General features: G+C 33.5%; 1 protein-coding gene across 2 annotated transcripts in view; it reads right to left on the bottom strand.

Moving 5' to 3' along the window:
* Window positions 1-2,064: 2,064 nt before the first annotated feature.
* NTN4 (netrin 4) overlaps window positions 2,065-12,447 on the bottom strand; it is a 96,661-nt gene continuing 86,278 nt past the window's right edge. For both annotated transcript variants that reach the window (XM_081060396.1, XM_081060395.1), the window contains exons 8-10: window positions 12,193-12,261; window positions 9,510-9,680; window positions 2,065-4,444 (exon numbers count right to left, since the gene is read on the bottom strand). In XM_081060396.1, coding sequence (XP_080916522.1) covers window positions 4,308-4,444; window positions 9,510-9,680; window positions 12,193-12,261 — 377 coding nt within the window. In that variant the 3' untranslated portion in view covers window positions 2,065-4,307. The remainder of the gene's footprint in view (window positions 4,445-9,509; window positions 9,681-12,192; window positions 12,262-12,447) is intronic.

Genomic DNA, 12,447 nt, shown 5'->3' with positions numbered 1-12,447 from the left:
AGCACACTATAATTTGATCATTCCTAATAAATCTTAGATATCCTTGGATTTATAAATTCATTATTAGTGATCATACTTCAGAACATGGTCACTCACCTGTGAGTACATATTAAGAAATTGGAGTTGTATTCAGCCTTTACTAATACCCTCTTCTTACAAAATATGCATCTCACAGTTTGAAAATACCTATTTGGCCCAGTGCATATTTCTTTCTTTCTTGTGACTAACATTCTGCTTTTTAATAAATTGTTCAGTATGAGCTGACTAATAATAAATCAGAGAATTTTTCATTTTAAAAAAATTGCAGTTCTCAAACAGTCAGTAATGCTCAAAAAGTAGAGAAATGCTTTAATTCCTTTAGTGAAAGGGTAGAAAAACAGGGACAAGGGCATCATTTAAAAAAAAAAAAATGTATTCTCAGGGCAGGCCCAGTGGCTCAGACGGTTAGAGCTCCATGCTCCTAACTCTGAAGGCTGCCGGTTGGATTCCCACATGGGCCAGTGGGCTCTCAACCACAAGGTTGCCACTTCAACTCCTCGACTCCCTCAAGGGATGGTGGGCTGTGCCCCCTGCAACTAGCAATGGCAACTGGACCTGGAGCTGAGCTGCGCCCTCCACAACTAAGACTGAAAGGACAACAACTTGACTTGGAAAAAAGTCTTGGAAATACACACTGTTCCCCAATAAAGTCCTGTTCCCCTTCCCCAATAAAATCTTAAAATAAATAAATAAATAAATAAATAAATAAATAAATAAATAAATAAATAAATAAATAAATAAAAGTATTCTCAGATAAATCATTCTCTGAGAGACTTTAAAAAAAACATCAGTCATCCAAGGCACACACCCCTTTGCTTCTATTCCATTTTTATCATACCAATCTCCCTTGCAAAATTGAGCTTATTCATAAATATTTTCCTTCCAAGCTGTGGGAAATAATTCTTGAGTAACTTTGGCTCTTTGATAAAGTTAGGTTAGGAGACTGCTTATCATTGAAACAATGAACAGAAAAACAGCTCAGTCCTGGGGCCTCTGGAAAACTCCCCAGCAGCCCAGGCGGGGCTCACGCTTCTTGTTCGCAGGCATTCCAGGGGAGTGGCAAAGGGACAGTAGCACAGGAATTTTCAAGGTTCTTTTTCCCACCCTTTAGAGTTGATAAGTCTCTGATCATTCAGAAAAGGGTTTGTTTTGCCAGAATCCAAAGCATCCCAAAGAGCTATGTTTACCCATAATAGGCCTTGCTCTCTGTTTAATATAGCCAGCTGGGTGCTGCCTTTTGGACTCATGGTCACATCCCCACAGATTTGACCTCATTTAGTGGACACTATTAAAAGATTATCCGATTATTGAGAATTTCCATTGCATCAAATACTAAGTATTAGTAACATTCCTCTATGGGGAAAGTGATGTAATGAGAGGGCACTGACGGGGTTGACCTCAGGCAAATTTTACAGAGAGGTATGTGGAGATTATGCAACTAATCTGTTGACTAATAAGCCCCATGGCACAGGGCGTAAAGCTCTGGGGGCAGAGACTTTCCCAGTAGCACTTGAAGGAAGTGTTCAGGTTTGTATGCAGCCATAGATGGAAGTTTTATTTGACTCTGTTGCCTTGGTATCCAGACGGTTATTTTGAAAGATGCCAAAGAGGAGAGAGTGTATATAGAAGTGTGGCAGAATGATGGAATTATGGAATGGAAATGGGGTCACGCGACGGCTAGCTTGCACTCCATTTCGTTGTTTACTTTTACAAATGGGAAACACGGGATTTTTTCTTTTTTTCACTTTGGAAGCCAAATGATACTCATAAGAAATGAAAACTGCAGTGGAAGGGCTGCAACTGATTTGAGAATCAAGACCTTAAGAAATGAGTATATACCAGTGACCTTAAGACATGATTGTACCAATGATTATATATTCTTGGAATGTTGCCAGAAAAGGTGCTGGAAAGAGCAACTAGGAGATTCTGGTCCAGGAGGACTGGGAAGACATTTGAGGCCCAACAATTTGGTAAACTAGACAAAATTAAACTTTAAGTTATAATTTTTCTTGAACATGCTTTTACAACAATTGATTGCATTTTAATTGTTTTAAAAAACAAGTTACAAATGTAGTACATGATTAACAAAAGAAAGTCAAGCAATACAGATATATGCAAAATGAAAAGGGAAAATCTACCTCTCTCTTTCCCCTCTAAGGACAAGTACTGCTATAATCTGTCTACCTTTCAGAACTTTTAAAACACTGTGTATATTACAAATGTGTCTTTGGAGTGGGGCTAATATCATTTGTATTGTTCTGCACTTTTTTTTTCCCACTTAATATGTCGTGGACATCTTTCTACTCTTAAAAAAAGACATTATTTGGATTTTTAATGGATAATAGTTGTTTCAGATAAAGTGAAATGGAAGAGAAGGCAACTTGGCAATTCTGACACGTAAGAAAATCCTATATTTGATGTATTTAAGATATTTTTGGGGGTATGATTTACTTACCAACATGTTTTATAAGTTGCTTGTAAATCATTCCCTACTAGATAGCATTCCACCTGCTAGGATAAGACAGGACTAGGTAAGAAGCTGAGGAACATGCTACAGGTGGTAAATGTGGATTTCATAAGAAAATGTATAATTCTAATTCTATAGAAGGTATGTATATGCATAGAAAACAGTCTACAACATAGACACTAAAATGCTAACAGCTGTTATCACAGGATGGTTGGAATATAGGTGTTTTTTTCCCATTAAGATTTTCTGTATTTTCAACAATGAACATTTCTTACTTTTAAAATTAGTTAAAAAGTAAATGTAATATAAAAAATAAATGCAGTGCATCTGATGAAAAAGGCTGCAGAAGCTAAACTCTTTTGAATTAGCATCTTTTCCAGCCCCAAACCCCAGAGTAACAGCAGAAACACTAGTCCCTTGTTTGATTTTCTTAATTTAAGGAATTAGATTTGAGTTCCCTCATTAAAACCTTTAGCATCACTGAAAGAGTTGATCAGGAAATGAGACAAAGATCAGGAGATAATATTTCTTTATTACATATAAAAAAATTAACAAAGCAATATATATATATTTTTTGCAAGTCCACAGGACCTCAGGAAAAAAATATGTTCTGAATATGAAGTTAATCTTATGGCACTGTGGTTCATGTTTTGTATATTCAAGTACAGAAGAAAATATGTAGAATGATTACGCATGGGTACAGAAGAGGAACAATAATGAAAAACTGTAATTTGGTGAACTATCACAACATACATTGTGTCAAAAATATGAGTAAATATAAATGACCATATACTGTTAATAAAGAAAAGGAGGAAACTGTTTCAATATTCAGGTTTAAATACTAAACACACAAATAAAACAAATTCTGTGTCTATAATAATTTTTGAAGTGTATACAAGTGCATTGCAAATAAATGAGCTTTTTAAAATTTAAAGTCCATTTCCTCTTTACCAAAGCATATTTCTACACTTACGATTTCTTTTTTCTTATTTTAAAATCTCTTTTTCTTAAGTTTTTAAAAAAGTTTCATCATGGCCAGTATATGTGGAATCTAACCTCTGGCCTGAACCTGGACTTCAGGCAAACATTTTCTTTAAGGTTGCATCTTCACACACTTTCTCCAAGTGTTCAGAGTTAAATAGTACCACTTCCTTTATACAGTCACTTTTGTTCACATGTAGTGGTAATTCTTCTGTTTCAGCAGGTTTTCTTACACACGCTTTTCTTTCTGTCCACAGCAGTCTCCAAACTTTCATAACACAAGTGGTAGGTATTAAAGTGCTTTATACAAAGAAACACTACATGCATGTGGAGAGGTTCCATTTAACACCCCACAGACCAATGTTCACACACACCACGCAAGAGAAGGCTCTTTTTAAGAAACACCTTTTCTGATAGAAGGGTTGGGGATTCCTTAAAATCTCATTAATTACTTTAAGTAGTACAAATGTAAGTAGTAACATATCTGAAGCTGGGAAGAGTCCTTGTTACATGTTTTGCCTTTAATGGATTATTGCTAAATATACTGCTATTAAAATATTCTTAATAGTTATGAATTTCACAATCAGTTCCATAGAAAACAGGTATCAGCATAGGATTTTTCATTCCTCTTCATGCAAAAAAGTATTTTTAAACATGGGCCCAAAAGAGAAAGAGAAAGGTTAGACAAGACCCATGCATTGGAAAATTTCTATACATTTTGGCACTTAAAAACAATTCCAGTTTCATTTTTGAGGTCTCCTTTCCATTGTTTGTAGTTTCTACATAGAGAAGTGCCATTATGTGCTATACACCTTTATTGCTACTTGCACTCTCTTTTTAAAATATCCATGACTTTTCTTCCAAGAGATGGTTTCCAGTGCTGGACAAAACTTTTCATATTCACAACTAGTTTCCCTGTTCTTACATCCTCATGTCCTGCTACAAGGTACTCCAAACCTAAAAGAGAACAAAAGGGATTATATAATATCATAATTTATTGAAGAGAGGAGATGTGACTTCAGCAGTTTTATATATTTATGGTCAAGATGGGGAGTGATAGACAATACCAGCTGGCATTTACTAAGCATTTACTAAGTGCTTTACATGTATTATCTCATTAATCTTGAAAATAACCTTATGAAATAGGTATTGTTTTTCTTCTTGTTTTACAAATGAGGAAACTCAAGTCTTGGCAAGATGAAGAAGCTTGTTTAGTGACTCTCAGTAGTAGCAGGACTTTAACTCAAGCTCAGGTCTGTCTGATTTTAGAACTTTATACTGGACCACCCTCTGTGGTAAAGAAGTAAGGATTCCATGGGACTTAACAGTTAACTACTATAAATCAGTATTCCTTGGGAACTCACCAAGTATTGTGTACATATTAAGGAGGATTTTATAAAAGTTTAACAACCATTTGGGAAAACATATTGGAAAAGAACTATGGATTATATAAAATAACACATATTCTCTATATAAAGTTGATATGTTTTTAAGAATATAGGATGTTTGTTTGTCATACATTTGACAAAAAAGTGGTAAGAATTGACCAGACTTTGTAATTCAAAATTCTTCTAAGGCTTCAAATTAAAAAACATTTTGGCTAACAAACACATGCACAAAATGAAAAGACAGTTTCATTAGCTGTATATTAATAAAAAGAAATGTGATACTCTCCCTCGGTAGATGTTTGTAGTGATATTAATATTGGTGCTTTGAAACAATTTTTATTAATATTATAGGATGGGGCAAATAAATAATTATGTTTATAAAATAAAAATTTCCAGTGTAAGATAAAGAGACATATATTTTTATTTTTGGGGGGGTTATTGGAAACTATTATTTTTAAGTTATTTTTTTCAGTTTTAGTTGATAGTCAATATTATTTTATATTAGTTTCAGGTGTACAACACAGTGGTTAGACATGTACATATAATTTGTGCAGTGATCCCTTCCATTAGTCTAGTATGCACCTGGCACTATGCATAGTTGTTGCAACATTATTGACTATATTCTCTATGCTGAACTTTAAAGAGACGTATACTTTTAAATTCAAATGAAGAGAAAACACTAGAAGTTAAAATTCAATAGAAAATATCCATTTAAACTCCTGGTTTATATATATATATATATATATATATATATATATATATATATATATATATATATATATATATATAATTATATAATAATTATATTTATATATAATATTATATATTCTTGTTTATTCACTGAAATGACCTAGAAAAAATGTCATCCCAGTAGTAATGAACTTCTGTAAGAGACATGCAGTGGTCTCTAATAACAGATCTCACTAAAAACAAAACAAAACAAGGCTTCTTGGAGAATGGCTTATCCTAGGTCCAGGGCAGGAAGATACAAGGAAGGCATGGGATATCTGATTGAACAAGGAAGCTTTCAAATAATCCTGGGGATAATTTTAAAAGGATACAGGAGTTAGCAAGAAGAGGTTATAACTTATTGAAGTCGAGATAATTTGAGCGCCAAGAAACACAATGGTGTGTATTGAAACACACCAAATCAACAAAAATCCATAATTCCAAAATGATATTCAAAAAAGAAAATTTAAGAGAAAAATTAATTTGTCATCTTTTGAGGCAGGTCTTTAAAACCACTCCTTACTTTGAAATAGAAATTAAAAGGAAAGAATTTAGCATTTATCCGACCTTTACAATAGAATTGTATTTCATGGTAACGTAATAGCTCAGCTTGGAAGAGAAGAATGTCAATTTACAGAAGAATGTCAACTAATAAATGAAGGGAATTAGACTAGAAAAACATCATTTCTCAAACTCTAATGAAATTATTGGTTCAGGAAGGGATTACCAATGGTGATAAAATCATTAAGTGAATAGTTAATGAGAAACTTGATGTTTGTATAGTGACTAAAGTAACACCACACTCATTATTTTGTAGTCTCAAAAGGGAAAACAAAACTGCCCAATGGAGAGACTGTCATTATCACTCTAACCCAAGGGTCAAGTTTAGCAACACTGATGGTGGGTCATTCAGGTATTATATATCTTCTGATGTGATTTAACATGAAGTACACAACATGAAATATGCAACATAAAGTGGAAAGAATTCTAGTCAAAATGTTTATCTTGAATCAATCAAACTTTTCTTTAGAGATTATAGGAAATATAGGAGGCAGAGGGACAAGCTAAATGACACCACAAGGAACCAACCAGACAAATATAGAAGGATAGGATAAACTACAGGACAGCTGGCCTGGTTTCTTCAACAATAATATGTCTTCAACAACAATGAAAAGGGAACTGTACTTGAATAAAAGATATTTGAGGGACCTGAAAACCAGATACAGTGTGTGATCCTGGATTGACTACTAGCAAGGACAAACCAGCTCTATGAAACACCTTGGAATCAGTTGGGAAATTGGATATGGTCTGTGTATTAGTGACAATAAACTAAAATTGAAGGTAAAGATCATTAACTGAATAAAGTGGGTTACAGAATGGAACATATACTAAGATTTCATTTTGGTTAAAAAATACAATATATATGTGCACAGAGAAAGGTATGGAAGGATTTGCACTAAGATGCAAATTATTTAAAAGATTATTAAAATAAATCAATCCTAAATTTAAAGATAGCTATGATGGTATTTTCCAAAGAAGAGAAATAAAAGGAAAAGATAATTATGACATAAAGAGGGTTAACCACTGGAGAGCACAAAAGTCACATGGATTAAAAGGTATTTAAAATTCTTTAAAGGGTAACTTTAGCTCTGCATGAAAATGAATCCCAATATTTAATTAACAGACTAGTTAAAATATAATGTTCTTGATATTGTATGTATCATCTCTGAAATAGTAAAATTCTCATTAAAAATACAATAAATAATTTTTAGGAAACTTCAATGTTAAGTCTAGTATTTTAAATGAATTTACTTTGAAACTATAAATAGAACACATGTTATAGGAATTTGCCATTAATTTAAAGTATAAATATAAATTGAACTAATAAAAATGATACTGAATAAATCCATAAAATATGGAGCAGCATCAAGCCGAAAATTATCATGGAAAGCAATGTTATCTGTTGCATTGCTTCTTAGCATTTACAATTTATTTTCCTATCTCTATGCTTCCGACATCTACTTTGCTACATGCTTGAGGGCACAAATTTTATTTTATACCCATAAAAAAAGAAAATATAATATTTCAGTGCTAGTCTTGACATTCTAAAATATATGATTAATGAATGAGTAAATGTATGAATGTAGGAATAAATGAATTTGCAGGGATGCCCATTTAGATCTCTCCCTTTCAAAAGTAGCAAAGGAAGCAAGTTGATGTGTAAGGTTTCAGAATTTTCTTATCAGCTTTCTTTGGCCTTAGCTATTGAACTTGTAAAAATGAAAAAAACAAAGTGAAATGAAAGAGTGTCTGGTTTTGCTTTGGCAGGTTCCAGTCTTTTCTTCAAAGCAAGTAAACATGTTTTCAAGAATTCTTTGAATAATTACGTTTATGTTTTCAATTGTGATGAAATCAGTTGATTCTTTGACTGTTTGGCAGGAATCTGATTAGGAAGTATAGTTCACTTCCTGGAGGGTGGCTCAGATGGTCAAAGCTTTTGTTTTTAATGTCTTGCTAAAAAACTGGGCAGATTTTTTTTTTTCTTTTTCTTTTGCCAAGATAGTAGAAAGTGCTTTATAGAAAGAGCCTCTGTACACAGATGGTTGGGAAAACGAACGCAGATTAATGACTATTTCCCGTATTCAAAATCTAAGACTCTGATGACCTCATTTGTTTTTAGAAACTTTATTTTTAAATGACTTGTTTGCTTTTCTTTATTAACATTTAAATTGATTAAAATACTGAAGGGGCATAAAAAGGTGGGAAAGATTAGTTAATAGTAGAACTAAAATCAAGAGTTTGTATATCATTGTTCAGGTGGTTTAGGTTGGGGGGATATTTTATTGATAGTTTTTCTTTTTCTCTCTCATTGATCTGTTTGTTTCTTTCAAATTTATTTATCAAAGACCACAAGTGACTTCTTACTAATATGACTGTGGTTTCCTGGACTTATATATGGAAGGAATTATATCCAGAAGAGAAATCATGCACCTGTTTCAACAGTGCCATTGAAACACAGATGGCAACTACAGAAACAGGGAAATAGAGGATTTTTAAAAATATTATTTGTTTTGCTAGAACTTACTATATGGGAACTATGTTACTATTATTTGGGTACTAATGGTAGGTACTGGGACACTATGGGCAAAAATCTAAATCCCATCCTTAAATTTAAGGAGGGAGACAGAGAAAAGTAAGCAGCTTATGACACAATATGAAGAGTATACTTGTAGAGTGTAAAGGTATGGATTCCATGCTTACTTGCTTGTCTCTACCTCTGCCATAACATTTTGAGCTGCAAATTTCACTCCATTCCAAGTTTCTCTAAGAGTCTACAGGGTTGTTTTTTTTCTTTTCCTTTGCTTGTTTGTTTATTTCTGCTGTTTCTAGTTTGAAACCAGAATGATCATTTAATGAAAAACAAGATAATGAGAACTTGAGAGTTGTTTTCTCTCCAGGAGAAACAGATGCTTCTCATACAATAGTAAAAATGAATTCAATATTATTTGCACAGATGAAATTTTGCATTTGAACTTCCTTTGGGAGCAACTTCTACCCAGGGCACGGTAATAGGACCTAGCTTTCAGATAAAGTGTTAGTGGCAGATAAATTCATGAAAGTGCTTTCTGTGCTACTGACACCTGGAACCAATCTGAGACTTCTCTTTCAGGACAGAGGATATTATATTGCTGGATTTTAAAATATACTTTAATAGAGCACCTGGAAGAGAAATAATTTTTTGATGTCAGTTCAAAGAATTCCATTTGGGTTTTCCCCAGAATTCAGATGTGAAAAGGAGAGATGTTCTTGCTGAGTTTATTTAAGTTGTGGTTCAGAGAATGTAAGACAAACAGCAAATCAGCAGAGACAAGGCAGTTTAATAACTAGAAAAGTCTAATGCTCACCAGGATTGAGGATTGGACAAGTGCAGCCTCTGTTAGTCCATGATTCTGGATATAATGTTCGCTTTCCTCGTAAAATTTTCAATTTGGTAGATTTTAAGACTTTTTTTATCTTCACATTGACCTCAGCATGAGATCCTTTATCATGAGCTGATAGAATCTTTATTTTTATCACTGTAACAACACAATTCCAAAAGTCAAAAATGCATAGAATTTCATATTATCTTTTGCGGTTTGAACAACTTAAATATGCATTTCAGAGTACAATGGAAAAGTGAATTAATGATGACGAGAATGTGGAAATTTGCTTTAAAAATCATCGATTTTGCACTGGCTTCATGTCATTAATATTAATTATACTCTTCCTTCTTAGACATTTTCAACTGCTACTCATTGCCATTTGCCTACTGCAAATATAATCTTAAACACATTCAGCTATCAAATCAAAATAGAAAGAAGTTGCATAGGGAGTAGAATTATATCCTGATTTTTATTTAGATTCTAACTATATTATATTCTTCTGGCTAACTGTGTATAACATTATGACAAAGGGCAAATGTTACTGCCAGGATATAGTTAAAATATTCTCAAGAGATTAAATAATACTATTGATTACTTAAGCTTCCACTGGTGTAAAATGCAAGCTGAGTGGGGTTAGGGAGGCTGTTCCACATGAGGGCAAAGCTCCAGTGTTCTATATGACTCATGAGTCTATTGTGCTCTAACATCTATGAAATGGATGTTGGGGGCGGGAATTAAGTAATGGAATAAGTTGCGGTGGGGAAGAAAGAAGACCTAAGAAACACTGGATGCACTATTCTATATTAGTAAGAGAGTTCTTACTGGCTCATCTATATCTTGATGGAAGATGGTGTGTAATGAGAGAACCCTATCCTAGCTGGTCCCATATCCTGAGAACATGGCTGTCAACGACAGCTGTCTTTATGGGATCACCAAATGTTAGACTTCTAAGGGGTCTTAAGAGTTCATCCAGTTTTGTTTTATGTATAAGGAGGCAAGTTTTAAGAAATGTAGTGAACTGCTCAAGTTTGCATGCCTGGTTGACTATAGCTAGAGTTTGGATTAGAATCCTGAAGAGATAGTTGCATGAAGGGTGCATAGCATAGTGCCTCACACATGGCCAACGCTCAAGAAGTACGTTTTCTTCACTAGACTATAAGCTCAAAGAGAGCAGGGACAATGTCTCTTCATTACGATAGTTCAGTTAAGTATTTGCTAAAGGAATAATCAAATAAATCAAGTTTTTTCCTTTAAGCCAAAGAAAGGGACAGTGAAGGAGAAAACTTTTATCTCCAAGTCTGTAGGTATGTTGCACTTAATAAGACCAAAGTATTTCATTACATCATTAAGAGCATTCAAGTTCTTGTAAGCAGAAAATAATATCATTGCATTAAAAGATGCCCATATGGTTGTTTGTAAGTTCAGTCAGAGACCTACTGAACTACGTGATAGTGAAAACCAGTTGATATTTCCACTGAACTGACTGACTTTGAACTAATTGGTCTTTTTTTTTCTTTTCTTTTTTTCTTTAGATAGTAAATACCATTCCTTCTAAACGGATTTTTGTTCATTAGGCACTATGCATTTCAAAAGTTTTTTTCTATTATTTAGTCAAGTTGGCAAGTTAAAGGAGGGAAATATGCATGTAATTTTAGATAAGATTTATGAGGTTTTTAACATTTACTTTTTTATCTCTTATGAGATGAAATACAATGTTATCAAGAACGTAAACACTTGGTTTTAGAAATCATGACTTAAAATTTTCTCTTTATTGTAATGCATATTTCAGGCCCTATAAAGTATGGAACAAATAAAAAGCCTAGACACAAGCATATGTTGGCAAGATAGGGTATCTTTAATACACTTAATAGCAAACAAAAAGCTATTTAGAATTTGAAGATAGAAACAGTCTTTATTTAGGGAAATGATGGTTTTCTTTGTCTATATGCTACATTTTCCTGTTATTTGAGAGATAGAACAATTTCTAGACAGAGAGGACAGGGAAGAAACTCAGGCAGACAGCTCGTCTCAGTACCTCAAAAATATATATCCTTTTCTTCCTCCCAACCATTTACTGAACATTTAGTATATGCAAGGTAATGTGCCATGTGCTTTTCCAAAATCTCATTTCACGGGGAAGGTAACATCGTCCCTGTTTTATAGATAAGGAAGTCTGGAGAGGTTAAGTAACCCACTCACTAAACCAAAAATCAGACCCGTGTAGATCTGAGACCAATGCCTGAGCTCTTAATCTCTATGAAATACTGCTTTAAACTGATTTCTGCTTAGTGTTACCTGATAAACTGCCACAGGAATCATTCAAGTGACTAGAGACTTCCCTTTTAGATAGATTACTGAGATAAGAAGCATCTATAAGAAAGGTTTATGTATCATGGATTTTTCTTTTTGTTCTTTGCTTTTTCTCCTCATAGGAGGATAACCTTGCCTTTGCTCTACAAGCCTCTTGCCCTCACCAGGACATTCAATGCCATCTCTATTAGGAAAATCTAGGCCAAGGCCAGATTACTGTGTTTAGTATTATTGTATAAGACTAATGCTCTGATTTAGGCGGGGGATGTTATACACTAGGTGTTCCATTTCCTAAAACACTCTTTGTACTTAGTCTGAATAGATTCTTAGAAGCATTCAAAGACTTCAGACTTACCATATGAATATTTCATTCCACAGAATGCCTTGGAGTTTCCTAACACTTGTTCCTTGCATTCACATTTACCTACAGAAATTAAATGAAAAAAGGTGTTAGTTATTTAGAAGCAACAATAACAAAAAAAGAAATAAGCAAGTAAATCTAGGTAGCATAAGGCTTTAAGGCTTGAGTGAGTCATATAATTCATACCTACTAAGAAATCATGAAAAGTCATTAAAAAGAAATAGAGTCACTTTCTGAATTGAACTATTA

This window comes from Rhinolophus hipposideros, assembly GCF_964194185.1.
Source record: "Rhinolophus hipposideros genome assembly, chromosome: 9".
Classification (NCBI taxonomy): Eukaryota; Metazoa; Chordata; class Mammalia; order Chiroptera; family Rhinolophidae; genus Rhinolophus; species Rhinolophus hipposideros.
Note: the sequence above shows the minus strand (reverse complement) of the source record. Positions and strands in the feature narration are given on the sequence as shown.